The 25,992-nt window shown below is 35.5% G+C and overlaps 1 protein-coding gene and 1 long non-coding RNA gene across 5 annotated transcripts in view; both read right to left on the bottom strand.

Annotated features, from left to right (window-relative positions):
• The window catches only part of LOC127837097 (zeta-crystallin-like), a 56,357-nt gene that overhangs the window by 2,565 nt on the left and 27,800 nt on the right, over positions 1-25,992 (bottom strand). Inside the window, exons 9-10 of one of the 3 annotated variants that reach the window (XR_008029097.1) lie at positions 17,321-17,467; positions 7,776-7,890 (exon numbers count right to left, since the gene is read on the bottom strand). Coding sequence is in view for 2 of the 3 variants with exons in the window: in XM_052363935.1 (XP_052219895.1) it covers positions 7,846-7,890; positions 17,321-17,467 (192 nt within the window). In the remaining variant the exon portion in view is untranslated. Of the gene's footprint in view, positions 1-7,733; positions 7,891-17,185; positions 17,468-25,992 lie in introns of those variants that run through there. The other 2 variants (XM_052363935.1, XM_052363937.1) reach the window with 2 other exon arrangements.
• On the bottom strand, positions 19,300-25,942 carry LOC127837107 (uncharacterized). Of its 2 annotated transcripts, none has more exons than XR_008029102.1 (3): positions 25,324-25,942; positions 23,890-24,073; positions 19,300-19,785 (listed from the first exon to the last, which is right to left on the bottom strand). It is a non-coding gene; the product is annotated as an uncharacterized LOC127837107 (long non-coding RNA). The 2 variants fall into 2 exon arrangements; XR_008029101.1 differs by lacking the exon at positions 19,300-19,785 and adding an exon at positions 22,895-23,476.

The raw sequence follows: 25,992 nt of genomic DNA, 5'->3' as shown, positions 1-25,992 counted from the left end.
ATGCTTCAAATCTTAATGCATGGCACCAGATAGGTGCTTCTGAAACTGTTTTGAGTTATATTTCCAATGGTGATAAGTTTCCTATAGTTGATGACACTCCAGGTTTTTGCTGTTAAAACAAGCAGTTTTCTACTTTACAGTCGCAGTTTTTGTTAAAAGAAATTTAAGATGTGTTGTCGCTAGGTCATGATGTACCATGTGAGGTTAAGCCGAGGTGTGTATCGCCTATAAATTGTATTTCAAAGAAAAGTGGAAATTATAGACTTGTTACTGATTTAAGATTGCTGAATTATAAGTGTCAACAACTCAAGTTTAAGAATGAAGATATATGTATACGTACTGAAATTTCATTTATTCAACTAAAGACTACATAGTAACTGCTGATCTAAAAAATGTTGTTTATTTCATGTACCGGTTCACCCGGACCATCAGGTGCTGTTAGGATTCCCCTTCCGCGGTATTTGTTACAAATGGACTGTGTTGTCGTTCGGACACTCATGTAGTCCATATTTCTTTACTAAAGTTCTACGACCAGTCATAGCATATCTTCGTTCTCAGGGATTACGAGTTGTAGTGAATGTGGACGATTTTATAGTATTAGCTGACGAGAAATGTATTTATAGTCATAGACAGCTTTTAATTAAAACTTTACAAGATTAAGGTTTGGTTGTGAACTTTGAAAAGTCTTCTTTAGTGGAATCATATGTTAAGCCTTACTCGGGATATATTATTGACACTTCGGTTGAACAGTGTGTAATTCGTATTACATCTGAACGTATTTGAAACTTGAAACTTGATGTTAAACAAGTGTTATTTGAATGGGAAATCCAAGCTCGTAGATTAGCAAGAATCGCAGGGCAACGAGAGTCAATGTCAAATTGTATATTTCCTACAGTTACTTCTAAGGAATTTATATAGATTACTTGCGACCAGAAAGTCTTGGAGACAAACAATCTTACAAACTTTCAAAGACGATATACGCAATCGCAGCATACAGGTTCGTTCCGACAATGTGACTACAGATGCATTGATAAACGGTATGGTAGGTTTCGAAGCATCCCTAGACGCAATAGCGCGTTTGATTCATATAGTGGCCATGGAGGCAAACATAAAACTTCAGGCGAAATACCTTTCGAGAAAAAAAAGCTGGAGAGCGGATTAACTCTTCCGAATAGAGTCGTCGTACGAGTGGATGCTTCATCCTCAATTGTTCAAAATGCTCGACCGCAAATGAGGTCCACACGATGTGGACAGATTCGCATCGATAACGTCGACTCAGTTAAAGAGATACAATTCTCTGTTTTAGGATCCGTTCACATCCGGGATAGACGCACTTGGGCAGACAAATTGGAAACAAATGAACACATGTGAATGCTCCATTTGCGCTTCTTCTGCGAGTGTTAAATGTGATTTTACCAACACATAAATTCCCTTAAGGGCCCCACATATTATGACGCAGCTCATCCGCAGCCCGGACAGGTTCATTACGAGGCGTTCACAGCTACGGGTAGGAAGTGATTTGCTTAAAATAGAGAATAATTCTGATTTGTGATGATTAAATGAATTCATGAATGGATATACCAGAAAGGTATTAAAGGGAATTTGCTTAACAATTTATAGTGGGTATATATTAAAATATGCATAGCCCTTTCAGTAATTATTCGATGAAATTTCATCATTTGTACGTAACGAGTGTAATACTATTAATATTGCTCATTGGGTAATTGTCGACCTGAAATGGCTTGAAGTCACCCGGGGTGACTAGAAGCCGATTCTTGTCACCTTAGGGTGACTTCAAGCCGATTCATGTCACCCTGGGATGACTTCAAGCCGACCGGGTGACTAGAATCGGCTTGAAGTCACCCTAGGGTGACATAAATCGGCTTCTAGTCACTCAAGGGTGACTTCAAGCCATTTCAGGTCGACAATGACCCAATGAGCCTTACTATTGATGGATTGCGTATGATTACACATCGCTTACGTATAAAAATACGCTGTTCTGAAAATAAATACAATTGGTTATTATTACGCAATTAAATAACTGACAGATACAAGTCATGGTTATTACGTTACATGGGTTCTTGAGCGCATGATTGCGATGGATTCCACTCAAGTCAGAATTATAACGTAACGTGTGTGCATTGGCGCATTTTTGCGATGAATTCCACTTCGCTTGAGCTATAACATAAGATCCAGTATATTAGAACTAAACTGAAAGATTTGACTCATAATTACAATTACATTACATGTATACATTCGGGAATTATTGGATTCCACGTCGCGTTCGCTAAAAATTGAGATCAAGTGTATTATAACTCAAATGACAGAGTTAAGTCAGAAATGTAAAAGTACATTTGTACCTACATAACTTAGCACTGCTTTGCGATGGATTCCACGTCGCTTGCACTGCAAATTTGTATAAATATAAATAAACTGAATAATGAACGTTTCAGTTATAAAACGTTTCAGGTATAAATAAGCACATCATTGTGATGGATTCCACGTCGGTTGCACTGTATAATAAGAGGATTTTTTTTCTCAACCGACAGACTCCAGTCAGGATTACAACATTATACATGTTAAGGCAGCGCATTAATTATTGCGATGGTTTCACGTCGCTTGCAGTTTTTCAACTATATTCCAAAAACAAATAACAAATAACTTAACTGACAGATTTAAGTCAGTGTTAAAAAGACATTGCTTGTCTTATTGTTACGAGTGATTTATTTCATATGCGTCAAGAAATAGTGTGCAGTACATTTCATTAAACTAATATGGGGTAGATACTATGTCCACATCGCATCAATTGTTAATGATTTTCAGATTCAGTTGGCGAACGGCCAGGTCGGAAACGTTAGCGCACAACGAACTGCACAGAGGGAAACTGGGAATATTTCCCAGCGGTTGGCCAGCATTAGCAATTTAACCTTAACACAAGAAACTACCGTCAAAAATCAGTTACAGTCCATAACCACTGCACTGAAATCGCTTCCGGACGAAGAAGCCTCATTAAAATGAGCGTCTACCGAAAGTGACATATCAAACATAAAGGCTTAGAAATAGTCCTGGCCACAAGCCCTTGTGATTCTGAGTCATCAGATTTGGAGGATGAACTTGATACTTACCTCGACGCAGGCCAGGCATTATCTGAAAAGGCCCCAGATGGGGACCCATAGGTTGCTTTTGGGGGATTGATCCAAAATTAACAAGAAACAAGTGATGACAATTTGGCAAACCTGACAAACAAAGCTTTGCATTCGAAGTTTAAACAGGATCGTATCAATGCACTCAAAGAAAGAAATAAAAGACCAAAAACACGTAGAAAACTTGCATGTTGCAAAAGTGGATGAAGTTCTTTGGAAACAACTTAACAAAGACACAAAAGCATATGATTTCGCTATGCAAAAAGCACAAAACAATATGTGCATGGCATTGGTTCCGACAATCATAACACTGGAACTTTTGTCGAAAAATACACAGACATGTACAAGGTGAAAGAATGCTTTACCGACACGTTCAAGGTTAAAATCAACGCCATCGCTGAATCAAATGGCGCTCGCATGGAAAAGAGATTTACTTCCAATGTTTAAACCATTATGCAACAATGAACCATCGGCCACTCAACTATTTGGCGATCATCTTCAGGAACGCATCAAGCAATTAAAATAATCAAAACTCCATCTTACATCTGTGTCAGTCCAGAAAACCTTTTTACTAAAGACGAGAGGAGGCAATACAAACGAGGTCCGCAGAAGAGCCGGGGCCATAACGGGATGCAAACGGCATCATACCTCCCGCAAAATAGGCCAACCTACCTCCCGCAAAACAGGCCAACTAGGAAGGGGAAACAAACACATTTCCAGCGAAACAACGAAAACTAACAAATAATGTAGGTACAAATATGACAATTACAGTTATTAATAGGGCGGTGAATTTCCGGGCCGGGAAGACGGCTGAAAACATCCATGAGTGGGAAACTATTACGTCGGATAACAGGGTATTAAACACAATACGGGGTTGCGATATAACACTATCCCCTTTCAATCTAACATTACCAAAACCTATCGAATTTAATCTAGAGTGCAGCAAAATAAACGATGAATCGTCAAGATTTTTAACATGTGGTATCATAGAAAAGGTTAAAACGATGATGCTGGTGAATTCATATCCAATATTTTTTATCAGACATAAACAAACGGTCGCGTTAAAATTATTTTAAACTTAAAAATGAAAAGTACGAGAATAAGACTGATTTCAAAATGGAAACGCTTTAATATGCACTAAATGCAATGAGAAAAAACTGCTATTTAACATCGGTAGATTTGTCGGATGCATATTGTTAAATAGTGATACGTCGAAGCGACCCAAAATATTTCAGATTCTTTTTAATGGTATAAAATATCAATTTACAGCATTAGTGATATTCTTGCAGTCCCAAAAGTTGGACAAAATTAATAAAATTAGTTTTCGCTTATCTCAGATCGCTAGAACGTATCAGCGTATATTTCATTGACGATTCTTGCTTAAAGGGCGAATCATAAGAGGCATGCGCGATCAATGTGCGGGATACGGGGCAATTAATGGACAGTCTTTGACTTACCGTTAATGAACAGAAGTCAGTATTGATGTAAACGACTAGTATTTCTTTGATTCGTTCTTTGCTCATAAATAATGACCGTGCGATTAACATGAGAAAATCAAACTGACATAATAAACATTTGCACACTTCTCTTAGTCATACGGCGCTCAACCATTCGACAATTTGCTGAACTTAGAGTGAAATTAACAGCTGCCACTCCAGGTGTCCGATATGCGCCATTATTTATTTGGAGAAAATGAAAATAAGAGATTACCAAGTAACGCTACACCGGGGCAACTTCGACTAATTCATGAAAGTCCCCCCTTCGATAACTAGTACATTGATGTGGTGAATTTAAAACATATGGGAGTTTATGTGTTGGATGAAATTGAATGATTAAACTAGACTTACCTTCGTAGAAGTAATGCGAAGGTTGATCATAATTTCATCCAACAAAAAACTCCCTTAGGGCTCTCACACCCACACACAACCGCCCTGATTAATATGCGATCACTCCAAAATATAAAACGCTACTTTAAATCTGCTTTAAAAAATGAACCTACCCGGGCTGCGGATGAGCCGCGTCATAATCTGTGAGCCCTTAGGGAGTTTAATAAAGGATAATATATTTTTGGGACAAAAAAATCGATTTTTTTACCTTAACTTTCAGTAAATGAACAAATGACAAAATGGTGAGACTTTTGGTAAAGTTTCCATGTAAGAGAACATTAAGAAGTAAAAATGTAGAAAAAAAGCGTGATAATAGTGAAGAAAAACTATTGTCTGAAAGAAAGAGAATCAGAGAAATCAGGTTAAAACTGAAGAATAATCCACCTTTCCGAGAAAGGGCAGATAAGATAAAATCAAAAAAGAAAGAAGAGAATAAAACATACAATTAAAAGGTAAAGCAAATGAGACAGAATGATCCTTCATATGATAAGCAAGTACGAAAAAGAGAGCGACAGAGAACGCAAGATATTGTATAGAAAGACGAAAAAACTGAATCTAAAGAGAAAGTCACAAAAGCAGACAACAAAAAAGTCCACAATTTATAAAAATAGTTGGAAGAGAAAAAGGGCTGAGCGACTCAGATATAATTCGCCTAAAGATTCAGAAGAGTTGGCCAAAACATTAAACCACTTGCTGAAATCAGCAAAACCAAAGAGGAAGTCTATGATAAATCTGAATGATAATCCAATAGTCTGATGCTATTGGTGCAGATAAGCCGGGAAGGCCATCCAGAAGTACACAAGCCACAAAGCTCAAACTAGCTGTCAATGAAATTTCAAGTCAGTTATGGTCAGAAAAGAGTCATGGCCAATATATGAGAAGAAAGAACGTACAGGTAGAGGCTACTTAAGGCAAGAGTATACAAAGATAAATGGCAAAGCAAAGTTGAGTCGTTTTTGGAAGATAATTCCCGGCTCATGCCGAATAAAAAGGACACCATTCTTGTGAATCGGGCCCCAGTTGCAAAGCGTCACCTACTTAAGTCAAAGAGCAAATTGTACACAAACTTCAAACAGCAAAATCCAACATTAAATCGCAAGTTCATAACATTCATAAAATTCACTCCCATGCAGTATACAAATCTTGACCTGAAGTGTCGAGGAGTGTGTGTCTGCACGAAGTGCTATAACCTAGAAAAGAAAATCGAAGCAATGAACATAATTGCAAATAAGTATGACAAGACAGAATTGAAAACAACAATCCGAGAACTGTCGGACAAAACACTATGTGTATTTAATTATCGTCCACACCTAGTCCGTATTGATCAGCTATGTGATAGCTGCGGACGGTAAAGTTGGTATTGCTAAATGAGCCACTACTAAAAACAATTGTCATAGAAAAAAGGATGACATACAACCAGTGGGAGCAGGTTTCTGAAAACTTCATTTCAAAGGAAGGGAAGGAGAAATCAGGCAAGCATGGCATACAAGCTGAAAGGAAGGTAAAGCCCTCTGAACTAGTAAAACTAATTGCAGAGGAGATGTCTTCATTCACTGCCCATATTTACAGATCTGATTACCAGCACATGGTGGAAAATCTGCTTAAATAAGATCTGCCTATGGGCCAAGCGCTAGTTGTAATGGACTTTAGGGAAAAACATTTCCTTCACCCCACAGGATGAGATCGAGAGTGCCCACTGGACAATCAAACAAGTAACATTGCATCCGGTTTTCTTAGTGCGACACGCTTCAGAAAGTACCATAGAAAATCCAGTTCTGTTGAAAGAGTCTGTAGTCATAATCTCAGACAGTTTGGCTCATACAGCAGAATATGTTTTTTTCTTTACCAATAAACTCATGGCACACATTAAAAAAAACCAGGTCCCTGTGAAATAAAAACCCTGCATAGGTTTTCCGATAACTGTAGTGTACAGTATAAATGCAAATATGCGTTCAGTCACCTGTTCCAGCTAGAAGAGAAACATGGCATACAAATCATATACCATTTTACGGAGTCTAGATACGGGAAAGGCCCCAGTGATGGAATCGGTGCAGCTATTAAGATGCGCTTGCAAAGGCTTATACTCGGGGAGCAGAGTGTTGCCAACAATGCAAACCAGATTTATTTGGCATTGGCCAAAAGTCAAGAAGCAGGGAAGAATCAACATTTAATGTATATTCCCCAAAGAGTCATTAGCCAACTGAAACCAGAGAAAGTAGCTGTTAAAACTGTAAAAGGCACACAGTCGTTCCACATGGTTGAAATTTGTAACGATGAAGGGGGCTTGAAATGCTGTGACTTGAGCTGTGGCTGTCATATATGTGTAGGTGATCAAGAGGAGCCATGCTTTTACATCCAGTACCGCCACAGTCCAGTTTACCATGATATATTTCAAGAAAAGAATACTTTGACAGCAGTATCCTTTCAGTCACTAATATTGATAAATACCACAACGAAAAAGTAAATTCCACATGAAATGTCCTATATACAGCTTTAAAAAGGTTCAATTAAACCCAGTCTTACATTTCTTATGAGCAGCAACAAGTCTGTACGGTTTCTGTTTTCCAAATGTGAATGTACTTTACTCATCACATATTTTTCTTTTAAAAATCTCATTTAAAATAGCGCATTGTTGTTTAATCAATAATGTACTAACTCGATTAACATTCATCGCTATTAGTTTTTTCAAATATTATATGTTACTTATAGCTTTACTAATCCTTAGCTAGTTATCGAATTTACTAACAGTGGCAATGGTGAAAATTGTCCAACTCCTGATACTGCTCCCATCAGTCCTGACCAAATCTCACGTGATGTCATTCAGCAGAGCTGTGATGATTTCTTAGAACATCAACAGCAAACTGAAAAGGCTCTGCAAGAGTTTACTACTAAGATCTCACAACAGTGTTGGAAAGTTAGAGGTTTCACAACGATGGACGGCAACTGCTTTTTCTGGGCAGTAACCGATCAGCTGAAGCGCCTTGATCTTGAACACCAGTCCCATGAAGAGCTACGACATGCTGTAGTTAACTACATCAACAATTTGTCTGAGGTACTTTTTATTTGCTGCAGTCAATTTCATCTAGCCTAATTGACATAAAGCCTTAATGACAACAGTTTTAAAATGAAACATTAAAACAAAGTATAATAATTATATACATACAGAAAACTTATGTTCAATGCAAATATATATTTGTAACATGATTACAAGTTTACTACTTTTCTGCAATAATTTTACTTACAACAGTATAAAAATTTCAGTTGAAGAGAAATGAGATGTCAGAATACATGCGGAAATAGAAGAGAACTTGCTCTTACATCCAGCTGAATCAGCGAATCGTGCAGTTTTGGCAGTTGGGTATATGGAAGATGTACAACACTATGTTAGTCCAGATAGGTAAGTCAGTGCCAGAAGAAACAATTTATTGTCATGCAATTATGCAAATGCATACACAAAACAGGTTATCTCATTGATTAATATTTCCATAATTATATTCTTTAATTTAGATATTGGCACGCACTGTCTGCATCTAATAATATCATAACATGTTTTTACAGGATTCAAGAAGAATACTTTGTTACGATACAACGTTCTGCTGGTCGAAGAAAACAGAACTATATTGCAAAGGTAGATTGTATTTCAAATTTTAGCTAAAAAAATAAATCTATTACATTTTGTATCTGCTTTTGGAAGTTTTGTTTCACCATTGGTACTTTAGTATTTTGTGTAATCTTTTACAAATAATAGTCTTTTTTAATATTTGAATGAATAAATCTAGATTTAAATAATAAGCTTATCTATAAATTTGAAATTTAACGATGTATTACATTATTTAAATTCTAGATCCTGCAAAGTGATGCCGATGAGATACAGGTACGCTTCATGAGGAAAACGGCAAAGACAGGGCTATAAACATGGCATGACAGGAATCAGACTTACTGGCAATCCATGTCAGATATATTTATGACATTGAAGCAGCCACAGCTTCTTCAGGGAAGAGGAGTTAAACTTAAATTTTCCGAGGATGATGTGTCAAAATTCTAAATGTGACGGTTTTTAATTTTTGTCCCAAGTGTACACAATTGACTTCAAGACCTTGGAGACATAAAATATAAAAACAAGTACTGTTCTTTGAACTTCTTTCTATTGTTGTTTGTTGAAAGTACATTTTTAAATGCTAAATCAAGTTAAAAATGTATATTACCTGTTTTGATGTGTTACTGAACATACATGGACACCATTTTGAAAGAACGAGTGCAAACGTATGCTTAAACAATTGCTTTTAGAACAAATGTACTGAACCATGCTGAGACAAGGGACAAAATTGTCACAAAAACCAGGTTTTCATTGTGAAAAAAAAATCTGATAAAGGGAGAAAACTCAAACTGAACTTTTGAAATGACCAAAAAAAATTAACCCCCTTTGTAAGTTTTTTTTTTTTAAATCTATTTTTAGTCGTGGCGACCTTGACATTGGAGATATTGACGTGATTCTTTCGTGGGACACACCGTCCCATGATGGTGAACAAATGTGCCAAATGATTTTAAAATCTCACAATGAATGACATAGTTATGGCCAGGACAAGCTCATTTATGGCCATTTTTGACATTTGAACTCAAAGTGTGACCTTGACCTTGGAGATATCGACGTAATTATTTCGCGCGACACACCGTCCAATGATGGTGAACAAATGTGCCAAATGATTTTAAAATCTGACGATGAACGACATAGTTATGGCTCGGACAAGCTCATTTATGGCCATTTTTGACCTTTGAACTCAAAGTGTGACCTTGACCTTGGAGATATCGACGTAATTATTTCGCGCGACACACCGTCCAATGATGGTGAACAAATGTGCCAAATGATTTTAAAATCTGACAATGAACGACATAGTTATGGCCCGGACAAGCTTATTCCGCCAGCCCGCCAGCCAGCCAGCCCGCCAGCCAGCCAGCCAGCCCGCCCGCATTCGCCAATCTAATAACCAGTTTTTTCCTTCGGAAAACCTGGTTAAAAATAACGTGTAGAAGCCTTCCTGTTCATAGTTTAGATGAATTTACACTAGATTTGTTTATGTTGTTGATTTTGGTTACAAAAATTGTTTACTTTTCTTTTATAAAATTGTCCCAATTGTACGAAATATTTGAAAAAATGTGTACCTTTTCAATACATTATCTTCAGCATTTCTGTATGCATTCGATGGAATTTTTTGCAGATAAAAGCAGACAATCTTAAATTTCAGAAAACACGAGTTTAAATGGATCTTTTCACGGTTTGGTAAATTGACAAAATTGAAAAAAGTTGTTTCAGATTCGCAAATTTTCGTTTTAGTTATGATATTTGTGAGGAAACAGTATTACTGAACATTTACCATAGTCCAATATAGCCATTATATGTATCTTTTGACGAATTGAAAACCTAACAAGAGTTCCGCGGTCGGAGATGACCGCATTGAAGCCGGATTTTTGATTTAAATGACAGGAAAGTACCTTTCGTGTTTTTGTCAATGCAATACTTAAAATACACAGCAGACAGGTCTCTTCAACCTTGTCTTGTAGTGGACTGAAAGCTACCCCAACAAAGTGAAACAGCAAAAATTATAATATTTTAGAGCCCTTTCACATTTGAAGTTGCCGCAACTGTGAACCTCAATTGAATGTCCTTGAAATTACCAGTGGTAAGCATACCAAAGTTAAATCATGAAAAAAATATTCACATTTAAGGTCACTGTCAATTGAAAGACTTTAAAATGACCAGTTGTTCTCTTGACCAGTGGTCATCTGTTAGTCATGGCAAAGTCCATGTCCAAGCATACGAAAGTTAAAACAACTTTTAATTTTTAACATTCAAGGTCACAGTGACCTTGACCTTCAATGACCTTAAAATGACCAATTGTCATCTACTAGTGCTGGCCAACCTTCATGTCCAGTTTGAAGACTGTAAGTCCAAGCATAAGAAAGTTATACCATGAAATAAGAATTTTAACATTTTTACATTCAAGGTCACGGTGACCTTGACCTTAAAATGACCAGTGGTCATCTACTAGTTCTGGCCAACCTTCATATCAAGTTTGAAGACTCTAGGTCTAAGCATACCAAAGTATTAACAACTTTAACATATTTACATCCAAGGTCACAGTGACCTCGACCTTCAAATGAATGACCTTGAAATGACCAGTGGTCATCTAAGTGTGCTTGCAAACCTTTACGTCAAGTTTGAGATTCTAGGTCCAAGCATACCAAAGTTACAACAATTTTAACATTTGAACATTTAAGTTCACAGTGACCTTGACCTTCAAATGAATGACATTGAAATGAATGACCTTGAAATGACCAGTGGTCATCTAAGTGTGCTTGCAAACCTTTACGTCAAGTTTGAGATTCTAGGTCCAAGCATACCAAAGTTATAACAATTTTAACATTTTAACATTGAAGGTCACAGTGACCTTGACCTTCAAATGAATGACATTGAAATGAGCAGTGGTGATCTTCTAGTACTGGCCAACCTTTATGTCAAGTTTGAAGACTCTAGGTACAAGCATACCAAAGTTATAACATGGAATAAGAACTTTAACATTTTTACCTACCAAAGTTATAAGAACTTTAACATTTTTACATTCAAGGTCACAGTGACCTTGACCTTAGAATGAATGACCTTGAAATGACCAGTGGTCATCTAAGTGTGCTTGCAAACCTTCATGTCAAGTTTGAAGACTCTATGTCCAAGCATACCAAAGTTATAACAATTTTAACATTTTAACATTTAAGGTCACAGTGACCTTGACCTTCAAATGAATGACATTGAAATGACCAGTGGTCATCTTCTAGTACTGGCCAATCTTTATTTCAAGTTTGAAGACTCTAGGTACAAGCATACCAAAGTTATAACATGAAATAAGAACTTTAACATTTTTACATTCAAGGTCACAGTGACCTTGACCTTCAAATGAATGACCTTGAAATGTCCAGTGGTTACTTACTAGTTCTGGCCAACCTTCATGTCAAGTTTCAAGACTCTAGGTCCAAGCATACCAAAGTTATAACAACTTTAACATTTTTACATTCAAGGTCACAGTGACCTTGACCTTCAAATGAATGACCTTGAAATGTCCAGTGGTTACTTACTAGTTCTGGCCAACCTTCATGTCAAGTTTCAAGACTCTAGGTCCAAGCATACCAAAGTTATAACAACTTTAACATTTTTATATTGAAGGTCACAGTGACCTTCACCTTCAAATGAATGACCTTGAAATGACCAGTGGTCATCTGTTAATCCTGGCCAACCTTCATGTCAAGTTTGAAGACTCTAGGTCCAAGCATACCAAAGTTATACCATGAAATAAGAACTTTAACATTTTTACATTCAAGGTCACAGTGACCTTGACCTTCAAATGAATGACCTTGAAATGACCAGTGGTTACTAACTAGTTATGGCCAACCTTCATGTCAAGTTTCAAGACTCTAGGTCCAAGCATACCAAAGTTATAACAACTTTAACATTTTTACATTCAAGGTCACAGTGACCTTGACCTTCAAATGAATGACCTTGAAATGTCCAGTGGTTACTTACTATTTTTGGCCAACCTTCATGTCAAGTTTCAAGACTCTAGGTCCAAGCATACCAAAGTTATAACAACTTTAACATTTTTATATTGAAGGTCACAGTGACCTTCACCTTCAAATGAATGACCTTGAAATGACCAGTGGTCATCTGTTAATCCTGGCCAACCTTCATGTCAAGTTTGAAGACTCTAGGTCCAAGCATACCAAAGTTATACCATGAAATAAGAACTTTAACATTTTTACATTCAAGGTCACAGTGACCTTGACCTTCAAATGAATGACCTTGAAATGACCAGTGGTTACTAACTAGTTATGGCCAACCTTCATGTCAAGTTTCAAGACTCTAGGTCCAAGCATACCAAAGTTATAACAACTTTAACATTTTTTATATTGAAGGTCACAGTGACCTTGACCTTCAAATGAATGACCTTGAAATGACCAGTGGTCATCTGTTAATCCTGGCCAACCTTCATGTCAAGTTTGAAGACTCTAGGTCCAAGCATACCAAAGTTATACCATGAAATAAGAACTTTAACATTTTCGAGCACGCCGCCACCCTGCCCGCCCGCCCGCCCCCCCCCGCCCGCCCGACAACATCAATCTATAAGCCGAGATTTTTTCGAAAAAAATCCGGCTAAAAATTATAAAGCGTTGCAACGCGAAACGATCGAACAATTTGGAGAGTTCTGTTGTTGTCGTTTAAATTTACGAAACTACAAAGATTGCTTATATAAGGTATACAATACTCAAACTGTGTTTATCCGGCGGAATAGCCGAGAGGGCTAATGCGTTTTTACTACAGACTTACTCCAGGACTCCGGGGGTCACTGGTTCGAGTCCTGGTACGAGCTACTTTTTTTTTCCTTTTTTAATTTTTTTTTTGATTTTTTACTGGAGCTTTTAAGATCCAATGTTAACATTTATTAATATAAAGCATTTAATGAAAAACTTCAAAATATGCCAAAATCTGTGAAAAGGCCCCTTTAAATTGGTATACAAACTTCAGACAAACCAGAAAAAAACTTTTCGGTGTTTTTTTATGAATGGTAAAATATACAAAATCAGATACAACGCAAGCAGTGTCCATCGGGACACGACCCAAAACAGTAATTAAAATAGGACGCTGGAAAACAACTATGTCTATGGTAAGTAAATAAGGAGCATACAGATAAGTTACTACATGGATGTTAGTGTGTAACAGAATTTGAATTATGTGTACTGTTCTCTAAAATGCAGCAAACATTAACAATAAATTAAGGTGAGCAATGAACGTAGATTTAGGTAATGATAGTTAATTCGAACTATTTTTTGCGGGACTTATTACGCATTGAGCGTCAGAATTGCGTCTTGTTCCGGAAGTGAATTAAGTGAATAAAGTGAATTGAAGATAAATAACTCGAGATAAGCTGAAGATATAGACGTAAAGACCTGGGCCTTCCGTGTATACCCTGAGCTGAGACAAGCAGCATACATTAACATAACATTAAGGTGAGCAATTAACGTAGATTTAGGTAAATACGTATTGGACCAAAACTATGGCCTCTAGTATATTTACAAGGTTTTTGTAAGATTAGACCCCATGACCTAGATTTTGTCCCCACATTACCAAACGCCAATCTTGACCTAGATATTTTCCAGACAAACATCCTGATCAAGTTTCATCATTATTGAACCAAAACTCGGGCGTATTGAGTGTTAACGAGGTTTTTGTACGATTTGACCTTGTGACCTATAATTTAACCTCTCATGACCAAACATCAAACTTTGCTTACAAGAATAAATATTATGACCAAGATTGGCATAAGGATTTTGTATAATATAATGAAAATTTTGACAATCTAAGGGCAATTATTCCGGCATATATTATGTGATTTTGCTCAGAATTAAACTTGACTGAGATCTTGTGGCCATATAGCTTCTCATCAACTTTGATAAAGAATGCTTGAGAATGTGAATGCCAGTGTTTACAAACCAAATGTGGACGGACTGACGACGGACAAAGACCAATCCGTAAACCTGAGCAATCAGGTGAGCTAAAGGGTTTTTTCACTGATCTGAGCCATTTTCAAACTTGTCCGAGATATCAATAAAACAAATGTTTTGACTTAGTTTCATGATGATTAGGCAGAAAATGTGACTTCTAAAGTGTATACATGGTTTCTCTATAGTCATATAAGGAAAACTGCGTCACCCCCACACCTGTCGGCCATGTTTGTTTTACCGTTCGGGACCATTTTCGAACTCATCTGAGATATAAGTAAAACCAATGTTTTAACCAAGTTTCATGATGATTGGGCAAAAACATGTTACTGCTAGAGTGTTCACAAGCCTTTTTTACTAAATAAATATAAGGAAAATTGGCAAACATGTTTTTCAACGGACTGGACCCATTTTTCGAACTTAACTCACTCATTTACGTAACACATGTTCTGACCAAATTTCGTTAAGATTGGACCAACAAGAGCTTTGTCACAGACGTGACGTATACCCCCACATGATGTATTGACATAAAATATTTTGCATGCTGTCTTCACAAAACAAGAGAAGCTAATTTATGGAAATTATTAAGAATTAATATACCATTATCATTAATGGCTATTTTGACCTTTGAAATCTTTCGCATGACACGCCGTCCAATGACTGTGAACAAAATTCATGTACAGAGTCATTTTAAAATCTCACAGACAATGACATAGTTATGGCCAGAAAAAGCTCATTTATGGTCATTTTTACCTTTGAACTTAAAGTGTTTCCTTGACATGGAGATATTGACGTAATTCTTTCGCATGACACACCAAGTGTAACCTTAACCTTGAAGATATCAACGTAAAGCTTTCGCATGACGCACCGTCCAATGATTGTGAACAAACGTACCGAGTAATTTTTAAATCTCACAATGAATGACATAGTTATGGCCTGGACAAGCTCATTTATGTCCTTTTTTGACCTTTGAACTCAGAGTGTTTCCTTGACCTTGGAGAAATTGATGTAATTCTTTCGCATGACACATCATCAAATGATGGTGAACAAATGTGCCAAATGATTTTAAAATCTCACAATGAACGACATAGAAAAGGCTCCGACAAGCTCATTTATGGCCATTTTTGACCTGTGAACTCAAAGTGTGACCTTGACCTGGGAGATATCGGCGTCATTCGGCGACACACCGTCCAATGATGGTGAACACATTTGCCATATGATTTTAAAATCTTACAATGAACGACATAGTTATGGCCCAGACAATCTCGTTTATGGCCATTTTTGACATTTGAACTCAAAGTGTGACCTTGACCTTGGAGATATCGACTTACTTATTTCACACAACTAACCGTCACATGATGGTGAACAAATGAACCGAGTCATTTTAAAATCTTTCGATAAATGACTGAGTTATGGTCCGGACAAACTTTCTGTTTAAAACACACCCCGTGACCTAGTTTTTGACCCGGCATTACCCATATTCGCACTTGACCTAGATATTGTCTAGATACAACTTCTGAACAAATTTGGTAAAGATCAGACAGTGCGAAAACTATATACCCCCTTTTCTTCGAAAGGGGGCATAAAAATACATGAAAGAAAAATTCACATTATATTGATGTTGATAAATTATAAAGTGGGCGTTTCCAACACAGCAAATTCAACTCTGGAACATGCTGTTTACAAGCAATAAATTTACAATCACAAGCTATTCAAGATGTGAACAACTGTTACGTGTGGCTAGGTCATGCAAAAGACTGGAGTTCAATTCCTACACACGCTTTGTTTGCCGATATTAAAATATGATTTGTACAATAATGTTCAATACATGTGAGGTGATAAAAAAATTGGCAATTAAATTGACATTTGCAATATCATTAAAATACTTAGAATGTTTCATTTTATCAAGGTGTAGGAATCTACAAGGGCATAAGACCTGAATTACACAAACATATCACATCATGAAAAGTTCTAGGTTATTTTTTTAAGAGCTTTTTACAAAGAGATAGATATAATTTGTTTGATAATTAAGCTATTCCCTGATGCCATTTTATGACAGTAAGGTATTATCTAATTTTAATGATTTGGCCTAACTTATATTTTCCTTACAAACAGTGACATAGCAACTTTAAAATATTGACAGATAAACTAGGCGGGTGAAGAGGGGAAGGCAGTATGTGTCTGGCTCCCATTTTGGCAAAATAAAAAAAATCAATAACACACAATTTACATACTAATACAATGGTCTAATTTCTTTGGAAGGTACACGCAAATTATGAATAAGCTCCTTGGTAAAAAATAGCCTGCATAAATTGGTTTATGCTGAAGAATGTCAATTTAAATCAATCTAAGTTAACTTGTGCATAAGCAGATAAAACTAGTATTAACAACACATTTCCGATTTCATTGAATTAGAGTAAAACTTTGAGAAATACCGTATATTCACACCATATTGTATTGTGTGTTCTTTTGCTGTGATTACCATTGTAACACATTTCTTTTTGAAGTAGTGTATAAAAGTACACAATATTTGGTACCATGATGAGACAATGGGAAAAGAAAACATAGTTTTCATATACAAATATTTTCACAATCAGATTTTACAACTGCAACTTTGGGTAAACATTTTTTTTATTTACAAGTACAAAATGCCCAAATATAGACTAATAGCATAACTTTACACAGAATATTAGCCAAATTCTTATCCAAATTTTTGAACATGATCACTTTAAGTTACATCACAATGACCTTCTTGCCCGCTGTTTGAGATTTGTTCATAAAGTCTTTATGCGCTAACCCGGCCTCTTCCAGCTTATACTCCTTTTGGACGTTTGGTTGGAGCCAGCCTGCATTAAGTCCTTCTGATATCCCTTGATGCATTTCAACCCATTCTTCCTGCAAAAATTAATGACAGAATTTTGGTCCAAATGCTAATAGTGAAGTTTTGATTTTGGTAGCAAGTCAAACAAGTGGGTCTATCTATCTATATATCTATCTATTTATCTACCTATATCTATATCTATATATGTATGTGTGTGTCTCAATAAATCATGTTACCCTGGGATCCGCCAGATTTTATCGGATGGGGATGATTTGAACAAATTTGGCAGAGGACCCTATTTGAAGCTACAAACCAAATATAAAATCCCTGACCCGTCTGGTTTCTGAGATTTTTTACTTTTTCATTTTAAAATCTATTTTTAGCTCTGGTTAGCAACATTTGCACCGGACCTAAACGATTTGATAAATCTTGAAAGAGGGTCACCAAAGGATTATTCCTTTAAATTTCCGTAAAATCTGGTTTGGGCTTTGTTCCTCACAAAGAACAGACATAAATACATTACAACACCTAAATATGCCTTCACCAAAGAAAGCTTTAACATTCAGAACATTTAGTTGTTGTTTTTTAATCACGGCAAATGTGTGGTGGTTGAAATCGACTGACTTAAAACTATGCCCAAGAGATTGTCAATATGCATTTTATATTTATAGGTTATTAGACGTTTCACTGTACAATACGGAAATATATTTGGACGAGCACACAGTTTGATGTCATAACGGCTCGTCCAATATGACTTCAAACTGTGTGCGAGTCCAAATATATCACGTATTGTACAGTTTAAACGTCTAATAAGCTTTTTATTCTATATCCCTTTCTTCAGCTCTTTGTTTCATTTTAATTTTGATTTGAAAATATTTTAATTGCATCTATGCTATTTTCAAGACAAGCGCCCGTGTGAGTCGATTATAGTACATTCGGATACTTTTTCTCGGTAACAGCTTTTATCGTTATAAAACAATTGCTTAGTGCACTTGTACTCAACTGTCCAATGTGGAATAAATACAGACTTTTTGGATCCAATACCGGAATATATTGGACGGTCACGTGGTACATATGAAGAATGCCGATTGGATGAATTTATTGGATATAAAATAAAATGCTGTATTGTTCTGGAAAATTGTACTTCGTTTTCTTGTGAGTATGCATATGTTTAGCAGAGTATGGATTTGAAGTCTGGAATATTTTTAAAATAAATTACTAAGGCTGCTGATACATGTGAACAAGAAATATTATTATTTTATCATATGTTCATTTATACCAACCAATAATTTGCCTTATTATATGCCAAGTGAATGCCCCACATATTACTGTATAGGAATTGTGATCATTTCCAAGCCACCTTTGAACAAATCCTTAACAAATTCAACAGAATCTACATGCTTTTGAAACTGCACCTATTGCAGATATGCAAAAACATGGTCCCATATTGGACTGCACAGGCTAATCTGGGACGACACATTACACACATGCATTAAACCCCCTTTTCACAGAGCGTGGCTCATATATATTTAAGAGAGCTGTGTACAATACCAATACATATTTTTATTTTATTATGCCACGACAGCGCATTTACGTTGGAGACGCTGACATGATATTTTAAAGTGTTATCGGATACCCATCCGATAACAGTTTTAAGCGCCGCCCATCAATATCCGTTTTAAAACTCCGCCCATATTTGGTTTACTCAATGATTTTTTTAGCGTTCCATGTTTTAGCCCCGCCCATTCTGAGAACTACTTTTTTGTAGGCGTGGTATGTCGCTTCTTTGATTTAAATGGAAACAAACAACGATTCATATTTTATTCAGAAGTTAGAACATTAATAAACAATAAGTTGTTTTTTTAAACAAAACTAACACTTTATTAAGTATGTATCTATAGGGAAATATAAATTAAATGAGCATTAATCAATGGAAAAAAATTAAACAAATACAAATGTGCACCGCTACCATTCATTGGCTGCAGATGAACACAATTTAAAACAGTAATGATAAACATTTAAAACGTAACACAAATATACTTAACACGTTTTAAATAAAATATGACAGATTTGATCAAGTTAAAGAAGAATTTATGACAAATATTCACTAAACATCTCGTCTAAGATTATATTAAAAAAAATTAACTAATACTTTACAAATGCTTTCCTTTTTTGTGTCATTCTTATAAAAAGCAAGGCAGACAGGTGAATAGCATACACAATGAATTAACATTGACAAAGTAAAATAATTAATACTTGATTGAGATGCTTTGCTAATGCCTACCATGCATAATAATACATGACAATTTCAATTTTTAAGTGTCTGAAATCAAACTTTCACAAAAAAAATGATTCTATCTCCACAACCAAACAGGAAATTTGTGTAGTCAACCTGAAAATAAAATAAAGAACCCTTTAGAAAAAAAACCATCATCAAACATTCATTGCATAACTGCTTCAACCCTTTCAGTGCTGGAACCGAATTTTGAAGGCCTTTGCAAACAGTTTGGATCCAGATGAGACGCCACAAAACGTGGCGTCTCATCTGGATCCAAACTGTTTGCTATTCTGATAGTAATCTTTGAAAAAAATGAAGAAAATGCTTATTTTACAAATTCAGCAGACGACATTTTAGCAGACGACAAATTTCCCAGCATGCAAAGGGTTAAAAATAAAAATCCAGATATATAATTTGTATTAAAATTGAAACTTTATAAATATAGTGACATAAAGATTTATAACATGTTCAGATAAAACAATTACATAAATACTCTCAAAAATAATTTGTCGACAAAAAAGTATTACCTTTCCGACAAATTAATTAGATGGGTTGATGTGAAGCTGTGCCGGGATGCAGATGGGGGGGGATATCTCGAGTTGGTTGAGAGGCAGAGAAAGACTCGGACAAGTGCAACTGACGAGGGTAGAACTGTGCCGCCAATAATTTTGGTAGATATCATCACCCATGGAATGTGTGGTCGCAACTTTCTGCCATTAAAAGAAAAACATTTCATATTATAATAAAATAAAACAAATTCAATAGGAGATAACATTTCAAAATAGAGTGTTTTAATAACATTTTTATGGCACAACTTGAACAAATTACAACTTTAATAGACACAATATTATTAATACAAAATGAAAATGTATAAACTCCACTTTATATAAAAATAATTAAGAATTTCTTTAAACTTAAAATATTTTTATTATGGACTCGGGGCTTTTTTTTTTATTAAGGGAATAGGTGTTTGTTTTCCTAATTTGAGAAATTTGCGACTCAAATTTTCACAATTTAAAGAAGTTCGGGACTCAAATTTTTACAATTTAAAAAAAGTTTGCAACTCATTTTTTCACAATGTTGATCTGTGGGCGACACAATTTTGAACAGTTTTCGACACATGTTTTCAAAAAAGTTGCACAGCGTGCAACTCATTTGTTCACAGTTTTCAACAGTGAATTTTTTTATGAACAGTGCGTGACTCAATTTGTTCACAATTTTGAACAGTGTGCAACTCATTTTTTAAAAGTGTGAACAGTGCGCAACTCATTTTTCCACCATGTTGAATAAACAGTGCGCGACTCTTTTTTTTCCCCAAATTTTGAACAGTGCGTGACTCATTTTTAAAAATTTTGAACAGTGCGCAACTCATGTGTTTTCACAATTTGAAGAGTTTGTGACTTATTTTTTTGTAATTTTGAATGAACAGTGCCCCACAAAATTGTCCCCCATTTTTGAACAGTGCGCAAATTATTGTTCCAAATTTTGTACAGCGCGTGACATGATTTTTCACAATTTTGAACAGTGTGCAACTCATTTTTCCACAATTTTGAATGAACAGTGCATGACTTATTTTTTTGCAACAATTTGAACAGTGAGCAACTCATTTTACAAATTTTGTACAGCGCGTGACTCATTTTTTCAAAATTTAATTTTTGAAAAGTGTGGGACTCTTTTTTCTACAATTTTGAAATCATAATGAACAGTGGGCAACTAATGTTTCCCACAATTTTGAACAGTGCGCGACTCATTTTATCAAATTTTGGTACAGTGCGTGTCTCATTTTTTCACAATTTCGAACAGTGCGCAACTCATTTTTCAACAATTTTTAATAAACAGTTCCCGACAGTAGAACAACTGGCACTGATCATTGGTTCATCAGCATGAGAATGGGTGTAAAAAAAATGGCACAAATAATGAAACATGTGTGTTGAAGCATGCATACATAACAATGAAACTTACCAACCACTCGGCCAGGAAACATATGGTGCAGAAGCTGCGGGATTCAGCATGCTCTCCCACTGATATTATGCAGATCAGTGGTCAAACTGGCAGTCAACTTATGTTGGGATTTCCCAATTGTGAAGATATTAACCTCAGCAATCTCCAAACACAAACATGTTCATTTATTGTCAAACAGCAATTAATCCATCATGTCACCCTGACAGTTTAAAACACGATGCAAAACCAAAGCATTTTCGTTTCGTCTAACACACAGCTGGTAACGTCGCTGAATATTGCACAAAAGCAGCTTCATTATGAAGTTCCAGCGACTCGAAATACACGTTCCTCACCCACTTTGACTTCGCACGTGAAGGCCTGTTTTTGGGGGAAAACTGTTAACATCTCACAACTAAACGTATATTACGGAGATGGACAAGTTGAAAAATAAATCACTCTTATCACTTCCAAATTGCGCACTACGTTAAAATCCCGTTCCATTTGATTATTGTATTTATTGTTTGAAATTTTCACTCTACACATTCGCTTTGAAAATAGCGGTTGGTGTGTACTCTTGGAAGTACATGTCGAATGTGTTATTGTACAAAATATTGGTATTGTGTTTTTAGTGCAGAAATTGTTCTTTTAAGTTTCGATTTCTCGCTGCAGTTTTTGTATTATTTGCGTTTAAATTTGATTGATTGTTGCTTACTTTCGAACTATTTTTTTATGTGTAAATATATATGCATAGACGCTAGCGGATGCAATCAGGTTGCTACTAATTTGCATATTTATTACCGTATTTACATCAATGAATTTAGCGGTTGTTTGTTTATGTTTGTTTTGTAAATATTTTCTTATTTACTTTAAAATGTGGCATAATAAATAGAATATATGGTTGGTGACTTTTGATATCATGTGATATAAGACTCGTCCGATATGGCGTGTGAAAAGGCTCGGCAAGCCTCGCCTTTTCCTACGCCATATCAGACTCGTCTTATATCACATGATATCAAAAGTCACCAACCATATATTCTCTATTTATTATGCCACGACAGCGCATTTACGTTGGAGACGCTGACATGATATTTTAAAGTGTTATCGGATACCCATCCGATAACAGTTTTAAGCGCCGCCCATCAATATCCGTTTTAAAACTCCGCCCATATTTGGTTTACTCAATGATTTTTTTAGCGTTCCATGTTTTAGCCCCGCCCATTCTGAGAACTACTTTTTTGTAGGCGTGGTATGTCGCTTCTTTGATTTAAATGGAAACAAACAACGATTCATATTTTATTCAGAAGTTAGAACATTAATAAACAATAAGTTGTTTTTTTAAACAAAACTAACACTTTATTAAGTATATATCTATAGGGAAATATAAATTAAATGAGCATTAATCAATGGAAAAAAATTAAACAAATACAAATGTGCACCGCTACCATTCATTGGCTGCAGATGAACACAATTTAAAACAGTAATGATAAACATTTAAAACGTAACACAAATATACTTAACACGTTTTAAATAAAATATGACAGATTTGATCAAGTTAAAGAAGAATTTATGACAAATATTCACTAAACATCTCGTCTAAGATTATATTAAAAAAATTTAACTAATACTTTACAAATGCTTTCCTTTTTTGTGTCATTCTTATAAAAAGCAAGGCAGACAGGTGAATAGCATACACAATGAATTAACATTGACAAAGTAAAATAATTAATACTTGATTGAGATGCTTTGCTAATGACTACCATGCATAATAATACATGACAATTTCAATTTTTAAGTGTCTGAAATCAAACTTTCACAAAAAAATGATTCTATCTCCACAACCAAACAGGAAATTTGTGTAGTCAACCTGAAAATAAAATAAAGAACCCTTTAGAAAAAAAACCATCATCAAACATTCATTGCATAACTGCTTTAACCCTTTCAGTGCTGGAACCGAATTTTGAAGGCCTTTGCAAACAGTTTGGATCCAGATGAGACGCCACAAAACGTGGCGTCTCATCTGGATCCAAACTGTTTGCTATTCTGATAGTAATCTTTGAAAAAAATGAAGAAAATGCTTATTTTACAAATTCAGCAGAAGACATTTTAGCAGACGACAAATTTCCCAGCATGCAAAGGGTTAAAAATAAAAATCCAGATATATAATTTGTATTAAAATTGAAACTGTATAAATATAGTGACATAAAGATTTATAACATGTTCAGATAAAACAATTACATAAATACTCTCAAAAATAATTTGTCGACAAAAAAGTATTACCTTTCCGACAAATTAATTAGATGGGTTGATGTGAAGCTGTGCCGGGATGCAGATGGGGGGGGGATATCTCGAGTTGGTTGAGAGGCAGAGAAAGACTCGGACAAGTGCAACTGACGAGGGTAGAACTGTGCCGCCAAGAATTCTGGTAGATATCATCACCCATGGAATGTGTGGTCGCAACTTTCTGCCATTAAAAGAAAAACATTTCATATTATAATAAAATAAAACAAATTCAATAGGAGATAACATTTCAAAATAGAGTGTTTTAATAACATTTTTATGGCACAACTTGAACAAATTACAACTTTAATAGACACAATATTATTAATACAAAATGAAAATGTATAAACTCCACTTTATATAAAAATAATTAAGAATTTCTTTTAACTTAAAATATTTTTATTATGGACTCGGGGCTTTTTTTCTTATTAAGGGAATAGGTGTTTGTTTTCCTAATTTGAGAAATTTGCGACTCAAATTTTCACAATTTAAAGAAGTTCGGGACTCAAATTTTCACAATTTAAAAAAAGTTTGCAACTCATTTTTTCACAATGTTGATCTGTGGGCGACACAATTTTGAACAGTTTTCGACACATGTTTTCAAAAAAGTTGCACAGCGTGCAACTCATTTGTTCACAGTTTTCAACAGTGAATTTTTTTATGAACAGTGCGTGACTCAATTTGTTCACAATTTTGAACAGTGTGCAACTCATTTTTTAAAAGTGTGAACAGTGCGCAACTCATTTTTCCACCATGTTGAATAAACAGTGCGCGACTCTTTTTTTTTCCAAATTTTGAACAGTGCGCGACTCATTTTTACAAATTTTGAACAGTGCGCAACTCATGTGTTTTCACAATTTGAAGAGTTTGTGACTTATTTTTTTGTAATTTTGAATAAACAGTGCCCCACAAAATTGTCCCCCATTTTTGAACAGTGCGCAAATTATTGTTCCAAATTTTGTACAGCGCGTGACATGATTTTTCACAATTTTGAACAGTGTGCAACTCATTTTTCCACAATTTTGAATGAACAGTGCATGACTTATTTTTTTGCAACAATTTGAACAGTGAGCAACTCATTTTACAAATTTTGTACAGCGCGTGACTCATTTTTTCAAAATTTAATTTATGAAAAGTGTGGGACTCATTTTTCTACAATTTTGAAATCATAATGAACAGTGGGCAACTAATGTTTCCCACAATTTTGAACAGTGCACGACTCATTTTATCAAATTTTGGTACAGTGCGTGTCTCATTTTTTCACAATTTCGAACAGTGCGCAACTCATTTTTCAACAATTTTTAATAAACAGTTCCCGACAGTAGAACAACTGGCACTGATCATTGGTTCATCAGCATGAGAATGGGTGTAAAAAAATGGCACAAATAATGAAACATGTGTGTTTAAGCATGCATACATAACAATGAAACTTACCAACCACTCGGCCAGGAAACATATGGTGCAGAAGCTGCGGGATTCAGCATGCTCTCCCACTGATATTATGCAGATCAGTGGTCAAACTGGCAGTCAACTTATGTTGGGATTTCCCAATTGTGAAGATATTAACCTCAGCAATCTCCAAACACAAACATGTTCATTTATTGTCAGTCAAACAGCAATTAATCCATCATGTCACCCTGACAGTTTAAAACACGATGCAAAACCAAAGCATTTTCGTTTCGTCTAACACACAGCTGGTAACGTCGCTGAATATTGCACAAAAGCAGCTTCATTATGAAGTTCCAGCGACTCGAAATACACGTTCCTCACCCACTTTGACTTCGCACGTGAAGGCCTGTTTTTTGGGGAAAACTGTTAACATCTCACAACTAAACGTATATTACGGAGATGGACAAGTTGAAAAATAAATCACTCTTATCACTTCCAAATTGCGCACTACGTTAAAATCCCGTTCCATTTGATTATTGTATTTATTGTTTGAAATTTTCACTCTACACATTCGCTTTGAAAATAGCGGTTGGTGTGTACTCTTGGAAGTACATGTCGAATGTGTTATTGTAAAAAATATTGGTATTGTGTTTTTAGTGCAGAAATTGTTCTTTTAAGTTTCGATTTCTCGATTTGATTGATTGTTGCTTACTT

This window comes from Dreissena polymorpha, chromosome 7 (genome assembly GCF_020536995.1).
Source record: "Dreissena polymorpha isolate Duluth1 chromosome 7, UMN_Dpol_1.0, whole genome shotgun sequence".
In the NCBI taxonomy this organism is placed as follows: Eukaryota; Metazoa; Mollusca; class Bivalvia; order Myida; family Dreissenidae; genus Dreissena; species Dreissena polymorpha.
Note: the sequence above shows the minus strand (reverse complement) of the source record. Positions and strands in the feature narration are given on the sequence as shown.